Source organism: Lytechinus pictus, chromosome 4 (assembly GCF_037042905.1).
Source record: "Lytechinus pictus isolate F3 Inbred chromosome 4, Lp3.0, whole genome shotgun sequence".
NCBI classification, from domain to species: Eukaryota; Metazoa; Echinodermata; class Echinoidea; order Temnopleuroida; family Toxopneustidae; genus Lytechinus; species Lytechinus pictus.
Genome location: NC_087248.1, coordinates 32,059,496 through 32,084,740, shown reverse-complemented (window position 1 = coordinate 32,084,740; position 25,245 = coordinate 32,059,496). Strand labels below are relative to the sequence as shown.

The 25,245-nt window shown below is 36.6% G+C and overlaps 1 protein-coding gene and 1 long non-coding RNA gene across 2 annotated transcripts; both read left to right on the top strand.

The window, feature by feature from the left end:
* Positions 1-5,221: 5,221 nt before the first annotated feature.
* LOC135153927 (uncharacterized) lies at positions 5,222-13,500 on the top strand. Its single transcript, XR_010293438.1, has 4 exons — positions 5,222-5,541; positions 7,125-7,307; positions 9,190-9,286; positions 9,917-13,500. It is a non-coding gene; the product is annotated as an uncharacterized LOC135153927 (long non-coding RNA).
* Positions 13,501-23,640: 10,140 nt separating this feature from the next.
* On the top strand, positions 23,641-24,504 carry LOC135153846 (uncharacterized). The gene has a single exon (XM_064098025.1). The coding sequence runs from the start codon at positions 23,641-23,643 to the stop codon at positions 24,502-24,504; it is 864 nt and encodes a 287-aa protein (XP_063954095.1).
* Positions 24,505-25,245: the final 741 nt, after the last annotated feature.

Genomic DNA, 25,245 nt, shown 5'->3' with positions numbered 1-25,245 from the left:
TCTGTCCAGCTCTTCAGCAGAGTTAGCAAGTTAGCAAATCGTCGGCGAGGACAATAATCCCATTATATTCCTTTTAAGGAGTAACCCAGACCATTTTCACGCAGAGCCTATATGAGTTGGTCAATGAGGAAAGGAGAGACGATGCTACCTTGAGGAACTCCTTTCTCCAGGGTGATTGCACCATTCATTTTCCCCTGCCATAAGACTGCTTTGGTAGAGCTAGCAAGAGATCTTGTACTAGAAGACCACAATGCCACACACAATCAAACGCTTTCTGAGCATCAAGTAAGGCGAGGTGGGATAGAAGTTTTGCAGCTACATTAAGCTCCAAGATTACTTGTAGACAGGCTGAAGTCATTATACAGGATTTGTCTTTTTGGAAGCCAAATTGTAGCTCGATCGGGGATATTGCTGCTCCAGAGATGCACCCCTCCTAGCACCTTGCACGCACCGAGCACTCCCAATCGTACTGCAAACCAAAACGTACCTCATTTGGATGACATATTTAATGATGAAGTATTTGCCCCCCAGAGCAAATATTACACTGCTAAAGAATTTATTTCAGCTTTTAATACTAAAAATCGAAACGATAAACCAAATCACTTTAGCTTAATGCACATAAACATTCGAAGCTTACAAAAGAACTTTGAAACTTTCAGTGAATTCTTAAATATATTGAATAAATTTCCATTCTCTATTATAGGTATGACCGAGACGTGGTTACACTCAACAACCCCTCCCATATTCGAAATTGATAATTATACATTTAACCATATAGATCGTAAACAAGGTAAGGAAGGTGGGGTCGCTTTTTATATTCACAATGATATGCATTATAAAATAAGGGACGATATTCAACTTGACGGATTAGAAACTTTATTCATAGAAATTATCGATGATAAACATAAAAATAAAATAGTCGGTGTAATATATAGGCCACCAGCGTTGTTGATATATTCCTAGATAGATTAGAATTATGTCTCGAAACTGTATCTCGTGAAAATAAGGACATCTACATCATGGGCGATTTTAATATAGATCTCTCAATACCTTATACTGCCCTCGGCCAACACATGATCACTTTGATGTCATCATTTTCTTTTAAACCTCTCATTGATAAACCTATATACGAGGATAACAAATGTGACACATACAATTATTGACAATATTTTTACAAATGTATTTAATACCAATAATAATGGAATAATATATTATGATATCTCTGATCATTTACCTATTTTCACGATATGTTCAAGCACCTGTCGCTTACATAAACAATGCAACACAGAACACACTACTCGACGAAAAGAGACCAAGCGCAACATGGATTCCCTAAAAACAGATCTGTTTACAGAAACATGGCAAGATGTTTTTCAAGAGCAGGATGTTAACAATTCATATGAAATATTCATAAACAAACTTCTTCATTATTACAACAAAAACGTACCTTTGACAAAAATAACTTCAAACAAAAAGAAGAATAAACAACCATGGATCACTCAAGGAATAATTAAATCTATATTTACTCGCAATAGATTGTATAAGATATCACTTAAATCACCTACAATAGAACATCAAAATAAATACAAAAAATATCGTAATAAATTAACATCTGTAATCCGTTTAGCACGAAAATCTTACTTCTCAGACAAAATTGAAAACAATAAAGACAATAACAAAACTTTATGGCATACAATAAATGACATTCTAGGTAAGAAAAAAGATGATCGAGACAATGATGAATTTTTAGAAAATGGTGACCACATCAGAGACCCCAGTGTTATTGCAAACGCATTCAATTCATTTTTTACTAATGTTGGTCCAAACCTAGCTTCGAAAATTGTTACCAATGACCATGATTTTTCACAATATTTAGATAACCATAACGAACACTCCTTATTTTTCAACCCTACAAATATTCAGGAAATGTTAGAAATTGTTCGATCCTTAAAACCCAGCAAATCCAGTGGCCATGATGGGATAAGTGTATATCTACTTAAACAAATAATTTTTTTCCTGGCTTCTCCACTTGTACATATTTTCAATCTGTCTCTCTCTCAAGGTGTTTTTCCTGAATCGCTAAAACTTGCCAAAATTATTCCAATATATAAAAAAGATGACCCATGTCGGATTGTAAACTACCGCCCTATTTCACTGTTACCAAGCATTTCCAAAATACTTGAAAAAATTGTTTACAATCGTTTATACTCATTTTTGGACACTAACAAATTATTAATCCCCAATCAATATGGTTTCAGAAAAAACCATTCAACCGATTATGCAATTTTACATTTATATGATAAAATAACTGATTCACTTTCAAAAAAGGAGCACACCATTGGGGTTTGTATGGATTTATCGAAGGCGTTCGATACAATGGACCATCGCATATTACTGAGTAAACTAAAGACATATGGAATCAGAGGGATCGTACTATCTTGGTTTAAAGATTATTTAGCTAATAGACGCCAATATATTAATTTTAAATCCAAATCATCTAATATATGCCCCGTAATATGTGGAGTACCACAGGGTTCAATCCTGGGACCTTTATTATTTTTAATATATATGAACGACATTGTGAACACATCACCCTTACTTACATATGTTTTATTCGCAGATGACACCAACATATTTTATTCACACCACAACTTAAACATACTTGTTGCAACTCTCAATCAAGAATTAAAGAAATTATCAATATGGTTTAAATCAAACAAACTTTCACTTAACATAGATAAAACAAATTTCATGTACTTCAAACACATTAATTCTAAACATATATTTCGCGATAATATTTAAATCAATGATATACCCATTAATGAAAAACAAGAAACTAAATTTTTAGGTGTAGTGATCGATGCTAACATAACTTGGAGTAGTCACATTCGTAATATAAACATGATGGCAGGAAGAGGCATAGGCATTTTGTATAAATTAAAATATTATATCTCTCAAGGATCGTTACTTATGCTCTATAACTCATTTATCTTATCGTATATATCTTATTGTAATATTGGATGGGGAAATAGTAACAAAATCAAAATCGATTCAATATTGCGCCTTCAAAAGAAAGCACTTCGCATTTGTCATCACTCCCATTATCTCGCTCATACTGATCCTATATTTCATGATTTTAAAACATTGAAGATCTACGATATTCACACTTATCAAACTGCTATTTTTATGTATAAATTTTCCACCAACACTATACCAACACCCTTTCGAAATATTTTTGTCTATAATAGAGACATTCATTCATACCCTACTCGACATTCATCTGACTTTCATTTAACAAACCCAAAACTAATAATTGCTCACAAAACAATACGGCATCACGGCCCGGATGTTTGGAACAACCTTCCGAATAATATCAAACAAGCTGCATCTCTTATATCATTTAAAGCTTCACTAAAGAGGTACCTTTTATCTAAATACTTATAAATTCTCACCTGCACTCGCACTCACTTGCACACACTTCATCTTGCCCCTTCCCCCTTTCCTTTTATTATATTTTAAGCAATATAAGTGACATCACTTTTAAATAATAAAGACCCGGTATTTTTATCATGGTTTCCATGTAGCCTCTTTTCCCCTGGCTGCTATTATATCAAGCTTTCAGCTTACGATAGCTGGCCTCTGCATTTAAATTCATTTGTTATTGTTTACATGAATATTATGTCTATATATCTACTTAACTACTATACAATTGTCACCTTTGTAACTTGATCAGTATGTATGTTTGATTTTATATCATTGTTATGAATTTGTAATTTTGATTTATTAATAAATGCAGAAATACTGCTTTAAAAAAAAATATTCCAAGTGGGGTTTCATGAGCAGCTCCAGAAGCTTGGAGAAGGTAGAGGTAAGAGATATTTATCCCACTGTAGTTTGAGGGGTCCTGTATTGGCTTACACTTACCTTTGTGGATCGGCAGGATAAAGACGCCCTTACAAAAATGTCGTGTGGTATAACTGTGTGGTACCCGGCTTTACCACACGAATTACCACATGAATGTAGGTTACCACATGGTTACCACATGAACATCTGTGGTAATTTTCCATATCCTTGTGTGGTAACGTCAGCTGGTAGCTGTGGTAATTTGTTGTATATGTGGTACTTCTGTGGTAAATCAAAATTACCACATGAATGCATGTTACCTCATGATGCCATTGTGTGGTAATATAAATTCAAATATGTGGTATTTGTGTGGTATTGTTATATTTCTGTGGTAAATCAAAATTACCACAGGAATGAATGTTACCACATGATGCCATTGTGTGGTAATGTAAATTCAAATATGTGGTATTTGTGTGGTATTGTATACTTCTGTGGTAAATCAAAATTACCACATGAATGCATGTACCTCATGATGCCATTGTGTGGTAATATAAATTCAAATATGTGGTATTTGTGTGGTATTGTTATATTTCTGTGGTAAATCAAAATTACCACAGGAATGAATGTTACCACATGATGCCATTGTGTGGTAATGTAAATTCAAATATGTGGTATTTGTGTGGTATTGTATACTTCTGTGGTAAATCAAAATTACCACATGAATGCATGTACCTCATGATGCCATTGTGTGGTAATGTAAATTCAAATATGTGGTATTTGTGTGGTATTGTTATACTGCTGTGGTAAATCAAAATTACCACATGAGCATGTTACCGCATTAGCCCATTGTGTGGTAATGTAAATTCAAATATGTGGTATTTTTGTGGTGTTATGCTCTGCGGTAAATCAAACTTACCGCATGAATGCAATACCACATGATGCTATTGTGTGGTTATGTCGATCAGTTCAAATATGTGGTATTTGTGTGGTATTGTTATACTGCTGTGGTAAATCAGAATTACCACAGGAATGCATGTTACCACATGATGCCATTGTGTGGTAATGTAAATTCAAATATGTGGTATTTGTGTGGTATTGTATACTTCTGTGGTAAATCAAAATTACCACATGAATGCATGTACCTCATGATGCCATTGTGTGGTAATGTAAATTCAAATATGTGGTATTTTTGTGGTGTTATGCTCTGCGGTAAATCAAACTTACCGCATGAATGCAATACCACATGATGCTATTGTGTGGTAATGTCTATTCAAATATGTGGTATTTGTGTGGTATTGTTATACTGCTGTGGTAAATCAAAATTACCACATGAAAGCATGCATGTTACCACATTAGCCCATTGTGTGGTAATGTCAATTCAAATATGTGGTATTTGTGTGTTATTGCCCTTCTGTTGAAAATCAGAAATACCACACAAAATAGTTATCACACCCATAACTTAGACCCCCCTCAGCTCACCCCCTATCAAAATTAAAAATTGATTCGCCGGGGGGGGGGGCGGTGACAGGCTTGCGCATGCGCACTTACCGCCAACATTTGAAAAGAATTCCGTTGCGTTGCAGTTTATTGAGCTCCATCGAGAAGTGTGACGAAGAAGGCCGTTAATAATTCAACTACTTAAAGAATACGGGTTAGATATGGACAACGACTTCGAAGACATTTGCAGTAGGCTAAACAGTAAGTTAGATAACCATTTTCTATGATTTTCTTTTCGTAGTTTGTTAAATGCCCCGGCTTGCAACTAGCTAAAGATTTCGTCAATGAAAATGACATGACACTGGCAATCCCACCCTGTCCAACCGGGCGCTCGCCCGGCCCCGAGCGCCTGCTCGCTGCTGTGATGTGGACCACTGGCTGGTGGTCTCAAAGTCTGCACACAGTCGAGTCACAGCACACCTAACGATTTGAGTTTAGATTTAACGTGAATTTCCTATTATTTTACAAAATCTTTCAATTGATGATGTTCCTTGTATTCTTATGAGTAAGTGTGCAAAAAGTTTCATAAAAAATTGAGAGAAATAATTGATTTTCTTGGGAAAAAATCTCGGCCAGTCATGGTCATTTTGATTGAACAAAATGATTAGTGGTTGGGGGGTCGGGTGTCCGAACACTTTATATTTTTGAAGCCTTCTTGTTTTGTCTTTGGATTACACTAAAAATATGAATTCAATAGTTTTAATCATCTTCTATTTTGTTCTCTATAATATTTCCTAACATTTTGTACTAAAAATTGATGAAACTTTGCTTGTAAATTTTTCCAAATGACTTTCTAAAATTGATCGTCCGGACACACAACCTGTCCGGACACACAACAACTGGGTATACTGGTAGTGGTAGGATGGGGGTCGGGTGTCCGGACAGTTTATCTTTTTGAAGCCTTCTTTTTTGTCTTTGGATTACACTAAAAATATGAATTCAATTAATGATATTCAATACTTTTAATCATCTTCTATTTTGTTCCTTATAAATAATATTTCCTAACATTTTGTACTAAAAATTGATGGAACTTCGCTTGTAATTTTTTCCAAACAACCTGTCCGGACACACAACAACTGGGTAATACTAATAGTGGCCGATGTCTGCGCACCTATTCACTTTACACAGACCTGTTACACATGATGCGAAGATTTCGATAAGAAAGCAGTCACAGAGGCTGCATTTTGAGGCCGTCACATGAAATGCCCAGGAAAGAGTTCCATATGCAATTCCAATGCACCCCCCACCAACATGATCAAAAATAAGATTGTTGAGATTTAATTCCATTCCAGTTCGTTCATTTCAGATTTTCCTATAATTTTTTTTTTACCGTTGTGTTGGCACCTAAGTTGGGACTTGAGATCACCTCGTTTTATTTGCAGTCAAGACCTGTTCCTGCTATGCTAGCGAGAAGTGCTGATACCGGAAGGGGTATTTTAATGATTATCAGCCAATAGTTCGACTAGACTTGACTCACAGAGTGACACAGACCCTTGAGTAAATAAACCGATGTCTATGGACAATTACACACACTAGATACATCCATACATGCTCGAAATTTGACGGTATAAAGCCATATTTTAGTATGTATTTCCACTCCTAGTACTATCCACTCCCCCATCATATATGTTCTATATTGTGCTAGATATATTATTCTGAACCTTCTTCATGTTTTTCAGTGTTAGGGGAGTGCATATGGAACTCTTGCCAATGCCCTAAATTCATTATTTTCCCACCATTTTGAGTCAGATTTTTTATGAATAGATCTGTTTATGACATTTCAGGAGAAAGAGAGGGAGACCCAAAACTACCTGTCCTGGCATCACATTTGAGGAGAAGAAGTCGATGAATATGACCTAGCCCGGGGGAGTTTCCAGAAGAAGGCCCAGAACCACCGGCCGCCAGGAGTGGAGGTCCTTTGTTGTTGCTCTCCATGTCAGGAGGCATCGGGCAGTAGGTAAGACTAAGTAAGTACAGTAGGCTCTTTCAGGTGTAAAGTTTATTTTTTGTTTGGAGTCGTTGCATATCTTCCATTATCAGAATCGCGCAGATTCGGATGTGCGCAATCTTGGGGCAACTTATCTGTCAATAGTCCTAACTGTACTTAGAGGACTCTGTGATGATATTTTTATCATTTTTACATTGTACCAGGGGTATTTTTATTCACGGAGCCTAGACAAGTCTCTGTTGCCTGTAGAACTTGGTACACAAAGATGGATTTCCGTAAAAAATCCACCTTTCCCACAATAATTTTTGGGCAAACATTTAATTTGTCCAATTTGTAAGCCTTTGTTATCTAAATATAAAAAATTAAGGCTTAAGAAATGTTAATTGTAAGCAGGTAAACATTTCGAAGGATCACTTGCTTGCAATTCCCAAGCTATATAACACAATGACATGACCTTTAACTGGAGTGACGTCCATATGCAAGAAAATACAGAGAGAATTGGTGCAAATGCATAGCTGATTGTGCTAGTATTAGATTCCAGGCTGACGTGTATCGGTTTGGACGTTCTAATGACAAGTTTAGAGTGTAATTTGGCGCTAATGCCAGAAAACGAATTTCACCTCAAAATTTGTCAGATTTTTTGGCCAAATATCTATTCAATTTAATGTGTTCTAAAACTACTAAAGATTAAGTATAAGAATAATAATATATTCATAGGCCTACCGATAGTAAAATTAAAAAAAATAATGTAAGGCCTAACTTAAAGGAGAATGAAACTCTTGGAGCAAGTTAGCTTTTGTGAAAGCAGAAAAATCAAAGAATAAGATCAACAAAACTTTGAGTAAAATAGGACTAGCAATAAAAGAGTTATGAGCATTTGAATGTCGAGATCACTAATGCTATGGAGATCCTCCCATTGGCAATGCGACCAAGATCTGTGATGTCACACACGTACAACTCTCCCATTCGGACACTGAAAATATACCCCAAAACATCTCTTTTTGCTCATTCTAATCATATGACAAACGATTCATCAATGATATAATGTTGTGAAACCTCTGTACTTGTCATCTCATAAAGAAAACACCTAACCTTGTGATAGACTCTATAAAAGTGAGAATATAAGTGAAATAAGTACTAAAGTAATGAGGGAGTTGTACGTGTGTGATATCACAGATCTTGGTCGCATTGCCGATGGGAGGATCTACATGGCACTAGTGATCTCAATATTCAAATGTTCATAACTTTCTTATTATTCATTCAATCTTCCTCAAACTTTCAACAATATGTTTCTTTGATTTTTCTATTTGATATGTTGTCAGCTAGTTTCAAGGGTTTCATTCTCCTTTAACCACATTTAGGGCCTATTACTATTGTATATTTAAAGCTTTTATACAGATTGTCTTTAATTTGTGGAAGTTAAAAATCAAGATGATGATCAGATCTAGAATTCTCAGATCTGAAAATTAGACCATATCTTACCTTAAAAATCCTGCAAAATTTTCTAAATGCCTCATTTTGCCAGCCACATTTGAAAGGGTTCCTGCCCATTACGAAAGCTATGCACTTTAAAAGATTCATATTATTATTGTTAAAAAGACAAAAATTGAAGTGACATAAAGTAAGCTGCAAACAGTTGCTGGATACTCTTTGCATTAATATGTTCCTCACACTGACACTGCTGTTACAGTTCCATGTAAAAATTGAACATTGAAATTGCATGCACATTAATGAGTGGCACATGCGAAGATTTACTTGTAGGACCCTTAGGCTTACTACACCATATATTTTGCGTCTTACCTACTGTGCATGTGCCATGGCTGGGACATGTACTTGTAGATTCTGCAATTTCTTGGCATGATTGAGGTTAACATTTTTTTTTTTCTCTCTCTTTTTTGCAGCCCTGGTAGAAGCACCATCTTGATACTATCATTCAAACTCTCATCAGCTGTATCATTATAGGTGGACTAAAAGAACAATATTCATGCAGATATAATGGTGAGTACAAATTTATCCTTTTTGGAAGGTATTTTTTATTATTATTGTGTTATTTTGATTATTTACATGTGCATGAACATGAGATGCAGTTAAATAATTTTGATTTTGTAACCACTCTGATACAAAGCTTGTGTAATGCTCTTACAAGGTTCATGCTGTTGTCAATTCAAACGTAATAGATAGGCATAAGTGAAACATCAACACCTAATGTGCATTTATGATCACATCAGAATTGATCTTCGTTATGTGAAATTGGCAACTTGTAATTTCTTATTCAAACTGATGGAATTATCCCATAACCATTTAAAACACATTTAAAAAAAGCATGAAATAAAATCATGTGTAATTAAAATAAATATTTTTTCAAAAATAAATTTACTCTAAAATGTCCTTCCCTATACAGAGATGGTTTGGAGGTGCAGCAGATCTTGAGGGCATCAAGCCCCCTCCCCGGACTTGACTTTACATGATAATATTTGAAGTATAAATATGTAACAAACCCCACATTGTTTTTTAATCATTTTTTAAAAAGTATGGAAATTGATATTGAAACCATGTAGTTTTTAATGAATATTAAATAGTTAATGCAGGAAAGGTTTTAATGTTTATCTTCTTCTGTTATTTTTGCAGATGCCTTAAGTTGGAATGGAAGGTGTCCTGAATCTGCACCCATTCATCTGGTTTCGTAACTCCTTTCATAGTGCTATTGGAACCTGCTCCCTACCAGTATAACATCAAACAGATTGGAAGAATAAAGGCCGATGGGAAGTGCCTTTTATATTTCTACTTGCCACAAAGCAGTCCATGGTTTAGCGCAATCTAAACTGGACTATTGTAATGCTCTTCATGCTTGAATTAGGGCGATCTGGACTGACTGCAGATAGTACAGAATGCTGCATTTATTGTGCCATTTGCCATACGCCAACTTCGCTGGCTGCAAGTCAAGGAAAGGATATACATGAACATCAGTGTCCGTCTCCTGAGATCCAGATTACATGTATTATAAGGAATCCCTTGTGCGTCATTTTCATTCTAGGCGCACTTGCCTTTTTATTTTTGTGATCATTACCAAGGAGCTTGTCATTACGCACCTACAAATTAGCTACTGGTGATGCAACTTTCTCCACTACTGCTCCAAGGCCATGGAATTAGCTCCTTCCTCTCCTCCAGTTGTCAACAACCTTGGATCAATCCAAATACAATTTGAGAAGACCTACCATATTCCTGATCTTTGCTCTGTACTTACAACAATACTGTCACTGCCTGGTAATTTGAATTTTTTTTAATCTCATGTGCTGACTAGGATGGCATCTCAATTCATCCAAATTAGACAAGGGATAATAAAGTAATGTATGACATTCTAACCTCTGCATTATTTTGGTGAAAGAGCTCTAAGCATATGCAAGTAGCAAGCTGATGATGTCATACTGACGTACATTGTACATGTACACGTATCCCCAACTTATTATTTTGTATATAAAATTGTGCATTTAATTTTGTTTACCAAGAATGAAACAAATCGGATTGTAAACTGTATTGATGTGACTTACCTGTATTGATTATTGCTGGAAGTTCTTTTGCTACATGGGATTGGAAGACATACCTATTACACACATGAAGTAAATTATTATTTTATCTGGTAACATGAGAACAAAAAAAAATGTGGGCATGATATCATAAACTTACATGTATCTACTTGCATGTGTTGATGACCAATATTTTTGTAATTATTATTATTTTTTTTTTATCTGATTTTGATAAAATTTTCACTATTTTGCATGGTAAAAATTACTTTATTTTAGATTATGTTGAGCCCGTATCATATACAAGTACAACTTTAAAGATAAATTACCAGTTGTAGTAACAATCTTAAAATGAGTTCGAACAGAATCCAATAGAATTACCAGCAAAATATAAAAGATATGTGCCATAATTATAGCTCGGGAAGAAAATGTGTAATTGCTGAGAAATGAGCAAAATAAGCATGTAATTCTATCAAATGTCAGGTATTTTTCAAATCAATCATAATACACTGTCCTGTCCCACATATGCTTTTCTGTGTTAGTGCCTAGTGATCATCAGAATAATTGATTTTAAGTTCAAAATTAGTAATTTTACAAAGATACAAGTTTACATAATGTACCAGATCTAGAGATTATGTACAATATTTTGACAATTTCTCATGAAATAATTGTTTGCTGCAACTGCTGTCTTTTTAATACCTCTAAGTGATAGTGTAATACAACCACAAACTTTTCTTAAGAATTAATGTACATGTATGATTCTTTCACCCAAATTTACATGCATTGATACTGTTGACTACTTGCCAAAAGTTCCTGCCAAAAGCCTTTTTTTTTAACGATGTACATGCTTTTATAGACGACCTGCCAAAACATTGTATTGTATATATATTCAAGGACCAACCAAAAAGAGATGAATAAAATGTTTGAAGGAAATTGAAATTAACTTTAAAAATGATAGCTGTCAATGCAGTATTATTACAGGGTTCCCACAGTCATGGAAAATCCTGGAAAAAATTGGTCATGGAAAGTCAGAGATATGTGAAAAGTCATGGAATTGCATTTACCTCTTGGCTATGACAGCTTTCTAGTTTTTTATGTCTCACAACTCTCATACTCTGTGATTGTACTCTACTATTATAATTGGTGTTCATGATCATAACATGTCTGATTTTGTAAACTGTGCCAGAAAGGAATTAAGTCATGGAAAGCAGCAATTTAGTCATGGAGAGGTCATGGAATTCTGTTTTCAAATTTCTGTGGGAACCCTGAATAGGTTTGTGCACTTGACACAGTGTGCACTACAGATGAACTTTGTAATGCCATGATATAAACCAGTACAATATCTTAAAGGAAAATAAAACCCAAAATATAATACCACATGATACCATTGATAAATACAGGACAATGAAAATGAATCCACTCATATACCCCCAATCCGATTTCCCAGTATGGAGTACCACCTTTTCAAAGTTGGCATCTTCTGGTTCGAAGTCTATGGATGGAGATTATTCCGTCAGCGACGAACTACATCTCTAAACGTTTGGGCATTATATATTCTATTTCATCGATAATAAATCAAATGTACAGATAAAACTCATAAAATATTAATTAAAATATGTTTAATATTATATGATAGGTTCAAATTACGACTTGATGAGTTTTAATGATAAAAATTACACCCTAATCTACGATTTACAAATTGGCAGCGAAAATCAATCAGAAATTGGGGTGTAAATCTTATCATTAAAACTCATCAAATTGTATTTTAAACCTACCATATATTAAACAAATTTTAACTAATATTTTTATGAGTTTTATCTGTACATTTGCTTTGTTATTGCTAAAATAGAATATATAATGCCTAAACGTTTAGAGATGTAGTTCGTCGCTGATGTAATAATTTTCTTACTAACCCCGCGAAAATGGCGACCTCCATCCAGAAACTTCGAACCATACTGTAAGAGGCCAACTTTGAAAAGGTGGTACTCCGTAATTGGATTAGGGTATGAGTGGATTCATTTTGATTGTCCTGTATTTATCAATGGGATCATGTGGTATTATGTTTTGGGTGTTATTTTCCTTTAATTCAGATATTACATGCCAGGGTATTGTCCTAGTTTTCATTTTTGGTGCGTAAATTGATCAAATTATTCGTTCCTTTGAACACTATTCTAAACTGAGTGGACTCCAAATACATATTATCATCTCTCGTCTATTTCTACTTGCCCTTCGGCCTTGAAGTAAACTTGGGATAATTATGCATTTTGTTATACGCAATTTTGAGTACAGTGCACTTTGCCGCAGCTACTTATATGATATTACCTATTGTAGACACATCCTTATGTTTTGTTCATTTTCTTAAATACGATTAAGAATTTAATCATTTTTGTCTTTAAGCATAAAACAAAGAGTAATCAGTCCATTCTGTATGTGTGACCTGCAAAAAAAAATACAATGGTCGTTAATTTGGTTTGCTGAAAAGCCTGATAGCCTTTGAGGTAACTTTTTAAAGTATTTAGAAGAAATGTATCTTTTTTAAAAGTATTTATATGCACTGTAATTTCTTTGATAGTTACTGTTATGTTACACTGTTTGTACAGTAAAGCAGATGTTATACATTTTTTGTCAATAGCAAATGTAAACCAGTATTGTAAATTGATGACTCTATGAGCTAAATACCAGTACTTTCTATATCACTTGTAAAATCATTTGTTGTTTGTTCATTGAAGGTGTTGTATTTTCTTAATCTTATAAAAGTCCATAGGGTCATGAACACATTCTACTGCTACCAAAATCATACCCATGATCTGTGATGTATCTAACCAGTTACCACACATATTGCAACACACCAGTTGCTACATACATTATCATGCATCAGTTATCACACATACCATCACACTAGTTACCACACACATTTTGGGTAATGACTCTGATGCATGGTATTATGTGTAGTATGTACAATACATGTATGTGTGGTAACATGTGTGGTAATTGTAATGCATGTGGTAACTGGTGAGTGTTTACCACACACCATTTACCACACGAATTACCTCATATTTTACCACACACCAGTTACCACATGCATTACCACACACCAGTTACGTAACTGGTGTGTGGTAGTGTATGTGGTAACGCGTGTGGTAAATCGTGTGTAGTAATGCATGTGGTAACCGGTGTGTGGTAAAATGTGACGTAATTTGTGTGGTAAAATGTGAGGTAATTCGTGTGGTAAATGATGTGTAGTAATGCATGTGGTAACCGGTGTGTGGTAAAATGTGACGTAATTTGTGTGGTAAAATGTGAGGTAATTCATGTGGTAAATGATGTGTGGTAATGCATGTGGTAACTGGTGTGTGGTAAAATGTGAGGTAATTTGTGTGGTAATGCATGTGGTAACTGGTGTGTGGTAAATGGTGTGGTAACTGGTGTGTGGTAACTGTCGTGTGGTAAATGGTGTGTGGTAATCTATGTGGTAAATGGTGTATGGTAATGCATGTGGTGACTGGTGTGTAGTAACCATCGTGTGGTAAATTGTGTGGTAACTGGTATGTGGTAAAAAGTGTTACCATAAATTAATCCCTTGTGTGGTAAATGTTACCGTATATTAATCCATTCATGTGGTATTCCTGTGGTAATGTTGTGTGGTAAATGTTCCAATTTACCACAGGACAATACCACACGACATTACCACACAATACCACAGGACATTAAGACATAGCATTACCACACAACAATATATGTGGTAATTGTGTGGTAAAGTCCTATGGTAATTATATGGTATTACCACAGGACATTTTTGTAAGGGGTACCTGTTTCATTGGCTGAGGAATTCAGCAGCAGAAGGATGAGGGAATGACATGGGACCATGCAGCAAAGATGTTCAGGCATCGTTGTCGGCATCGCTAGTTTTACCCCTCTTGAGGAGGCTTATATCGCATTATCCGGATCCTTAGATGTAAAGAGGAGGGACCCTGAGCAAGTTTGATGTTTGGATGGACGGACCCAAATGAGTGGAATTGGCAATTACAGAAGAGGATGGGCCATTCGGTTCTTGGGATGTACCAGAACATGATCGAGGCCAGAGAGCGGAAGTGTTCTTCCCATCCTGTTATAATGTTGTTTTATTGTTATAATTATACGAGACTCATATCAGATGAATATTTACTTGTTTTGCTGTGAGTGTATGGTGCGTGTGTGTGTGTACTAGTGTGCACTTCTGGGGGGGGGGGCATTTTCTTGCATTTTACCCCCACCATGCACCGGGGACGTTCCCGTTTGTAGTTATATACAGTGCGTCCCACAAAAAACGAAACCGAGATTTATCGATGATTTATCATAACTTAATCGCAAATACAATAGACAAATGACCTTTCATTTTAAAGCTTAGAATCTCCTCTTTCATCTGAAATTACTTAAATTATTTCTCATTCACGCATGAGTGAGTAAAAACAATTTGAAAAGGGGATACCAAAAAGTCACTTGGCGGGCCGTATCTGGGTTTTAAAAAGAAAACCACATTTTTAAAAAGTTCAATATCTGCTCTTCAATTTGATACCTCAATTACAGAAAATGGTCAAGAAATAACAAAGTTCTGGTTATTTGAAATAAGGCTTCAATTTCAATAATTTCATAAAATGAAGAGGTTTTACAGGCTAGCGTTCAAACTCACTCGACACTCCGTTTTGTTGACGATCAGCCATGCATGCATTAAGTCTTTTGTTACCGTGCGATAGCTTCTGTGGGAAACCGGTGAAAACACGTTTATTTAATGAAATTATGGAAATACAAGCATTGTTTCGAGGGATCATAACCTTTTTACTACTTTACCATTTTCTGTGATTTAGGTATCAAAGAAAAGAGAAGATATTGTACTTTTTAGTCATGTGATTTTCTTTTTGAAATTCAGATAACCCCCGCCAAATGAGTTTTTGGCATCCTTTCTTCGAATTGTTTTTGCTCAATCATGCGTGAATGAGGAATAATCTAAGTAATACCAGATGAAAGAGGAGATTCTAAGCTTTACATTGGTAGGTCATTTGTCTATTTTATTTATGATTAAGTTATGATAAATCATCGCTAAATCTCGGTTTCGTTTTTTCTGGGACGCACTATATAGGTCCAGATATAAAGCATATACTCCTCGTCGTATATTCAGCTCATTGTGTTGGTGTTTCAGGATATACTGATATAGTGAAAAGGGGAGATATGATGGGGGGAGAGAAAGAAAGAACGGTAGGATGAGTCCCCGATTACAGCGAACTATGATCACGTACATAAATATCTGAAAATTCATGAGCCCCGCCGGTTAGTGGATTAAATTCACATTTCATTTGTTTGGTGAGCGTACGTATGAGACACATTGAAACCCATACCCAATTGTCAAATAAAAAGACTTCTTTGTGGGGGGGGTGTGTGTGATGGGACTTGTGATGGTGTATCAGGAAGAAGGTTAGCTAATAAGAGGCTTTAAACAGAAGATGGTGACAAGTGATATGCAACGAAGGGAGAGAGAAAGAGAGAAAGATAAGTAGAAAGAGACGGGTCATTGTAAGAGGAAAGGTATTAACTATAGAAAAAGAGAATATATAAGAAAAATAGTCAAGACAAACGAAATACAAAAGATCAATCTAAAGAAAGAAAGAAAGAAAGGATGGAAGGAAGGAGCATTAAGAAAGAAAGAAAATGAAAAGAAAGAAAAAAAGTAGAAAACAAAGTCAGAAATAAAGAAAGAGAAAATAAACATATCACAGAGAAAACGTATAGCAGAGTGAAATATAAATAAAGAGATGACGAAATAAAATTGTAAAAGGTGTTCATTGTGATAAATGACACGTAACGCCAAAAGTGGGCGTGCCAACATTGGTATAAATTCAATGACATTCTGTTCACAATAACAGCCATTCTACCACTCCCATCCAGGATAGCGTTAATTTCACTTCAAATAACATTGCCTATAATCATGGTAAGTGGAACATTTTCTTTCTACAGATAATTGTAATCTAAAACAAGTATGATTAGATGGTTGTGATTGTTTTCATGGTTTCGTTAGCATGGCGAGTAACTTCCTGATTGTGTCTGTATATAAACGACATATAACCTAACAATGATTGTAACTTCATAGGTCTCCTTTGATCGATATTTTCACCAAGATTTACTACTCGGGACCCTCACAGCCTTCCCTCGCGTCATATTTAACTATTTTCAGAGCAATAATTGTATAATGAAGTCGAGTTGATGTTGTATTGGATGCAATCATTTTTGTAATTTTATGTATTAAGTTCTAAATTGAATTATGTTTAAATTTAGTTTTAAATGGGAAGATATAGATATATAATGATACTATTTTTACAGTATATCTGTAGAGAGAGAGAGAGAGAGATAAAAGGGGTATGTTCTTACACACAAGGAATGGGTCTACTTCCAAATAAGGCAGATAAGTAGTAACAATTTTTTATGTAGATTGTGGGAAAAAATCTTTTAGACAAATCGATTTAAGATAAGAGTTCATTTTACTTTTAATAAACTGACAAGTTACGATCAAATTTCAAAATGTTCATGAAGTTGTCCTGTCTTGTTAAATGTCCATTACCTTCATGCAAGGTGACTGTGCATGTATCAATATTAAAACAAACAAAGATAATTGTGAAGTAAATTCCTTCCACTTCCAACTCGGTACATTTCGCAGGGAAATCGTAAGGCCGTCCTTCCAATTTGTGAAAAGAAAACCATACGGTTTGTTTGATTTGCGGGGTACCAAACAATAGAGCGTTTCAAGTGGATAGTTATGAAATATGTTTATTATAATCAGTTATATGCAAATGAATAATTTTATTCAAAGGAGCACTATAGTCTTGTTCACGTACCGTTCACATAAAGGTAAGGATCCACTGCACTGTTGCTATCACCCAAAGAAAAACAAAACGGTTTGAAAATATTAAACTGTGAGAATTTTCTTCAAGCACTGACATGGTTGGTAAATACAGAAGTGAGAAATACATGTATTTAAGATAAAACGTGTAAGATAAAAAGGCATACACGCTATTACATACACTCACGCACCCTCCACACATACCTTTAATGTATATCACGTTTACACAAAAGATACAACATAGGGATAATTTGTTTTATAATATATATTCTTGCTTTGGGTCTAATCTATATATGAAATAAAGTAAAAATGACAGAATGTTACACTTGAATAAGCACTGTCCATCTTTGTAAAGCTCGCAGAAATCGGTTCGCGCAGAAATGCTTCACGCTGTGTCAAGGAAACAAACTGACCGTGCGGTACATTTCTCATATTTTCTTTTGCATTTTCAGCCAATTAATTGAAATAAAAACAAATACATTTTAACATTATTCGTATAACACTATTCGTATAAGAGTAGGAGGAAATCCCTGTGCAGTGGTCCACCTGTCCCCCCCCCCCCCCCAATCAGTTATATCGGAAGGAGAGACCTGCGGGTCACAGTGATTCAGTTCGCTTTTCCAGGCGCGGATCCAAGATTTCGTGGGGAGGGGGGCCCAAGTTTGACCTGATTTTTGGCGCCCATGTGTACTTTTCGAAAAATGGCGCCCCCTCCCTTCCGGCCAGGCTAACTTAAATGTAACTTAAATGCCTTAAATGTATTTTGAATTATCTTATTACATAATCACATTTTAAAAAAAAGGCAATTAAAGACCACTTTTTTAATGTGTTCTTGAAAAAAAAATCCATGAATGTATAATGTAATATCAATGGGAGCGCGAAGCGCGAGCGATTTTGGGGGGTCTGAATTTGGTTTAGCTTCTCACCAGAGTAGGCCCTAGCTACTAGAATATTGTGTGAACGGGAGCTGTAGTTTCCTTACTAGTTATTTAGAATAGCCTTCAATAATATCAATGATAACCTCAGTTGGGAATAATGCAATCTCGAAGCAATCGACTCAATCTCCTTATCAGTGGCGAAGCTGTGATTTATTCAGCAGGGTTGCACGGGGCGGGGGGCTTGTTGAACTTTTGTACAGGGCGCCAAGATAAAAAAATAAAAATAAAATGGGGGGGGGGTAGAAGTTAAAGAAATTCCGAAATTTTATTCTTAAAAACACATTGAGGTATCTCACAAGGCCTAAATAAATAATAATAACGCGAAGCGCGATATATTTGACATAATATTTGGAAAATAATATTATATTTCACCATAATCCCTTTCCTTTTTTCTCTTTTTTTTCTTGGTCGTGATTTTTTTTATAGGCGGGGGCAGAACGCCCATGTCCTAACAGTCATTTTCTAGCTTTACTTTAAAAACAACATTAATGTGCAATAATCTCATAAGCCCTATGCGAGATAAAAAAAATAATTAGATTTTATGTATTTTGACCTGAAAATTGAACATTCTGGGCAATGTTTGTGAACCTGAACAAGATGCGTATGTAACTAAATAGTTACTACGAGCGCGAGCAGAAATTTTTAATGTGCGTTCTGGCCTGGTCGAAAAGGGACCTGTTAAGGAAGTTTTGCAGTTAGCCATTATGACGATACATATTTCAACGATTAAATAATGCGAGCGCGAAGCGCGAGCTGAACATTTTTTATATTCCAACCTAAAAAATTAGATTTAAAACCCCCAACGGGACACTCGATTCATGTTTTGTCACTCATGAAAAGTGATGGGTAGTTTTTGGTATCTTCCTACATTAATAATGCGAGTGCAAAGCGCGAGCAGAACATTTTTGATATTCTGATCTGAAACTGGATAATTTTAGCACGTTTTTAATAAGATCAAGATGCGTATCACAATAAACATGCGTGCACGTGTTTTAGAGTTAGACAGAATCTGGGCATTCTGAATACATTTCATTTTTCATCATGAAAATCAACAATGCGAGCGCGGATCGCGAGGAGCTGATATTTTATTATCATTTTAAACCAGGATCGAGACATTTTAGGCCTAAGGACATTTTGTCATTAAATAAAAATGATGCCTATCTTCTATTCCTCTTCCTAAAACGTGTCGATATTTTTTTTCTGAAAAAGGGACAATTTAGTTATGAATTCATAAAAAAATTATTTCATATTTATTAATCTAATAAGCCTAATGAGTGCGTGAAATTTGTTGACAGTGCATGAGGCCTGAAAAACTGGATATTTTATATTTTTTGTAATCATGAACAGCATTCATGGGTTGATACATTTATAGCAAATAATGCGAGCGCAAATCGCGATCCGAAATTTTTAAATGGGGGGAATTCAAATAGTTTGTTATAGAATATATAGGTACAGTGGCGTACCGTGTGTCACGGCATTGGGGGGGGAGGGGCAACACCACAAATTTGATGTCACTTAGGGAGTGCGCTCAGTTGCCAGGTATGCTGACCTAATAGATAAATTTTAAGGACATGTAATGCCATTAAACGGATAAGTATCTCACTGATTAAATAATGCGAGCGCGAAGCGCGAGCTAAAATTTTTTGATATTCAGACCTAAAAGGGACATTATAAGCAATTTGTTTGTAATCGTGATACGTACAAACAATGCGAGCGCGAAACGCGAGCTGAAATTTTTGTATATATTGACCCCAAACAGGGACATTTTAGGGACTATATTTTAGGTATCCATTAAGAGTATAAATATCTCAGCATAGTCATCTAATGATAGTGGCATCCTTTGTAGTCTTTTTGTAGCACTTTTTGTAGTCATTGTAATCATGGTTATCATACGCATCTCACTAATCAAATACTGCGAGCGCGAAGCGCGAGCTGAAAATTTATGAAATTCAGACCTGAAGAGGGGCATTCTAAGGCTTGTTTGTAGGAATTCACTAAGTCCTTACGTATTTCACTTACCAAATGACGCGAGCGCGAAGCGCGAGCTAAAAAAATTTGATATTCAGATCAGAATACTTGACATTTTAAGGACTGATTTTAGGAATTCGTGAAGAGCAGACATCTCACCAATCAACTAATGCGAACGTTAGCACGGACAGGAAATGTTTTATATTAAGACCTTAAAATTGGGCAATCACTTTAAGTAGTCATGAAAAAGAAGCAAATGTCACTACATAAAATAATAACTCGAATTGCGAGGAAATATATTTGGTGTATATTGATTTGAAAACGGGAGGTTTTAGTACAACAGGATTATACATCTCGTTAAACAGTCTATGCGAGCACCAGGAACAATGAAGACATAGGCCCTGAGCAAACTGTTTCATAAAGTCATGAAAAAAATGCTTCTTATGTAACATAATTATGATATAATATAACATTATAATAAACAATAATTTCTGCTTTCCACATTACGTTTCTCTTCCTTTCTCCCTCTTTTTCTCCTTTTTCCCGTTATTATTTTTTATTTTTATTTTTTTGGGGGGCAGCCGATGGGGGGGGGGGGGGGGCACGTGCCCCCATGCCCCCTGGTAGTTACGCCACTGTATATGTATACAGAACTCACCAATCAAAATGCGAGCGCACAGCGCTAGCTCATAGGCCTTCATATTTGACAATCGAGACACCTGAAAAGGAATATTTTGAGAATCTTATATGAAATACACAAAAATAATAAGTAGGCCTACAACATTTTAAAGTTTCGCTTAATTTCACAAACCAGTTATATTCACATCCTTGTCGGTATGCAAATGAGGAGACTGATGACATCACTCACTCACTACTTCTTTTTGTATTTTAGTATATGAAATATGAAATATTCCATTTTTCTCCGTTGTCGTGTGAAACAACGATTAATTCCTCCCTGAACATGAGCAATTACATTGTTTAATACTAAATGGTTCAATCAAGTTGGTCCATATTGTAAAATCTGTAAAAAATGAAATATTGTATAATTCTAACAATAAAAAACAAAGGAATCAGTGAGTGAGGGACATCATCGACTGTCTCATTTGCATGTCACTGAGTTGTGCATATCACTGTTTTGTGAAAAATAAGCAAAATTTTAAAATGTCATAATTTTCTTATTTTACATCCGATTTTGATGAAATTTTCAGCATAATGCTTGTTTGATTTTTTTCTATTTATTCAAATCAACATTTTTTTTGGGGGGTGGACTTGTCCTTTAAGAAATAAATGCGAGCGCGAAGCGCTAGCCGAAAACTTTTTTAATGATGAAATGAAAAGGACATTTGTCGAACATAAATTTTGCGCCCCTACGTCGAACATCAATTCCGCGCAACCCCCCCCCCCCCCTACGTCGAACATCAATTTGACCCCCAGTTCGAACATCATTTTGGCATCCCTTCGAACTCAATCGGGCTTCCCTACTTCGAATATAATTTCGCACCCCTAGCTCGAGTATCAATTTGGCGCCCCCCTAGTTTCAGTATCAGTTTGGCGCCCCCCTAGCTCGAACATCGATTCGCCCCCCCCCCCCCCCTAGTTCGAGTATCAATTTGGCGCCCCCGGTTCGAACATCATTTTAACATCCCTTCGAACATCATTTTGGCGCCCTCCTAGATCGAATATCAATTCGGCGCCCCTACATGAAGGTCCAACATCAATTTGGCGCCCCATAGTTCGAGTATCAATTTTGGCGCCCCCTAGTTCCAACATCAATTCTGAGCCCCCCTAGTTCGAGTATCAATTTGGCGCCCCCAGTTCGAACATCATTTTAACATCCATTCGAACATCATTTCGGCGCCCTCCTAGTTCGAATATCAATTCGGCGCCCCTACATGTAGGTCCAACATCAATTTGGCGCCCCCTAGTTCGAATATCATTTCGGCACCCCCCCCCCTAGCTCGAGTATCATTTTCTTCCTCTTTTTTTCTCTTGCTTTCCCCTCTTCTTCTCCTTTTTTTCTTCTTTTCTTTCCCCTCTTCTTTTTTCTTCTTTTCTTTCCCTTCTCTTTTTTTTCTCTTCTTTCCTCCCTCTTCCTCTCTCACCTTTTTCTCATTTTCTTTCCCCTCTCCCTCTTTTTTTCCCCCTCTCCCTCCCCCTCCCTTTTCTTCTCTTCCACTTTTTTCTCCTTTTCTTTCCTCTTTTTCCTCTCTCTTTTTTTCTTCTCTTCCTTTCCCCTCTCTCTCTTTTTTTCTCCTTTTCCTTTCCCTCTCCTTTTCCTTCTCTTTTTTTCCCATTTTCCTTCCCTTCCTTTCCCCCTCCAAATTTCATCCTACTTCATTTCTCAACTTTGCCTTCTATTACTCATCATCTTTGAGAGGACATTACCCTTGGATACCAGTTACTTCCACTCCCTGACAATAAACATGTCAACAAGTGGTCAAGAATGACCCTCAGCACAGCACATTCACCTGTGACTCACTGTAAATTCTCTGAATTGGTACCTCTCTCTCCCCTCTCTCTTTGTTTACATCCTACATCTCATTTGGGATGAAAACTACAACTTTCTTTTCGGACACACTTCTCAAAGTTTTCTACTTTAGTAAACACGTGTTTTGAGAACGTCGTCAAATACTTGATACATTTTGTGGATTCCATCATCTCACTTGGAGCAAATTCATCCATTGCATCTTCCACGGCATATCATTTCTAATTTGCGTACTACCCTTTTTTCTCCGTCATTTTCACTAAGAGAAAATCCAAATACCGCTTGAGCTAGCCAAGTTATTTTTTGTGATATAATCTTGTGTGATTCTGTGTCATTGGGATTGTGCAATAATTGGAACACTTTGTTATATTAGAGGATTGTCTGTCGGATCTCTACACGCATAAAGTCGGTAAGTGGAGATTGGCTTATTACCATTTCATCTTATAACCAGCCCCCGCTTCACTGGTGACCCCGACGTGATTTAAACCCGACCAACGTGCTGAGAACAGTCATCCTTTTTCAAATTGTTTTAATTGTTGTCTCCCTTTCTTCATTCATTTATACTTATCATCATGTCGACTGACGATCAATTTTCTTCCGACTCGACAGCTAGCTCTTCTATTTCCAATGTTCAACTTAAGCTTCCTCCCTTCTGGCCAAATGATCCTACCATTTGGTTCGTCCAAGTTGAAGCTCAATTTCTAACAAAGGGCATCAGCAAACAATCAACAAAATTTGCATATATCGTTGCATCACTTGAACCCGAATATGCTCAGGAAATCAGAGATCTCCTCATTTCTCCCCCAAAGGAGAACCCATATGATGTTTTGAAATATCAGCTCATCCAACGAACATCAGCATCCGAACAAAAACGGCTCCACCAACTACTGATTTTGGAGGAGCTGGGAGATCGAAAACCCTCTCAGCTGCTCCGAAAAATGAAACAGTTGTTGGGAACCAACACTCTCGAGGAGAACATTCTGAAACAACTATTCCTGCAGAGGCTGCCAACCAATATTCAAGTTATATTGGCTTCAACTCGAGATTCCATGGAAATCGAGAAGCTTGCCGACTTAGCCGACAAGATTCTCGAAACCCATTCCCCAATTCATCACTCTCGGGTAGCACATCTGTCTCCCTCTTCTTCTTCCACCACACCCTCTTCAAATCCTGAAATGACAGAGATGAAAGCTCAGATCGCACAGCTTTCCCTTCTTGTCCAAAATGTGTCGGCGCAACAATCCGATCGGAGCCGAGGTCGCAGCCGTGAGCGAGGCTCTCGCCAGAAAGAAAGCCGTCAGCGTAGCAAGAGTCCTCAATCACATGTCGGAGGAGACTGCTACTACCATTGGCGTTTTGGAAAGGGGGCAAAGAAGTGCACTCCCCCTTGCACTTTCAACCAGACCAACCAGGGAAACGACAAAGCCAGCGACTAGCGGCGACAAGTCCAACTGGCAGCAAACAACAAAGTCGCCTTTTCTACATCACTGATAGGAAAACTGGAATTCGTTTTTTGGTCGACACAGGAGCTGAAGTTAGCGTTCTTCCTCCATCAAAAGCCGAAAAACATCATCCTTCATCAAAATTCTATCTACAAGCAGTTAATCGCTCAAGCATTACGACTTATGGAGAGCGAAGCCTGACTCTCGACGTCGGCCTGCGTCGAGCTTGCAGATGGATTTTCATCATTGCTGATATTCCCATTCCTATCATCGGGGCAGACTTCCTTCATCACTTTGGTTTTCTTGTTGATGTGCGCAATCTCAAGCTCATCGACTCTTCTACAAATCTATCTATTACTGGCATCCTTTCTTCATCTCCTTCTATTAGCCCTATGTTTCTGAAGCCAGAAAATCAAGCTGCCTACAAATCTATCCTCGAAAAATTTCCTGACATCACACGCCCTGTGTATAAGGAGGCTGAGATCAAGCACTCCGTCACCCATCACATTGTGACGAAAGGCCCTCCTGTATCATCCCGTCCTCGTCGCCTAGCAACCGATAGATACAATATCGCGAAGGCGGAATTCGACCACATGCTGGAACTAGGCATCATTCAACCGTCTAGCAGCAACTGGGCATCCCCACTTCATATGGTGCCCAAGAAAACACCCGGAGACTGGAGACCGTGTGGAGACTATCGTGCACTAAATAGGAATACAGTGCCCGACAAATATC

Bases quoted from the DNA above. Each gene is read 5' to 3' on its own strand.
- LOC135153846 (XM_064098025.1), top strand. From the start codon at position 23,641: ATGTCGACTGACGATCAATTTTCTTCCGACTCGACAGCTAGCTCTTCT.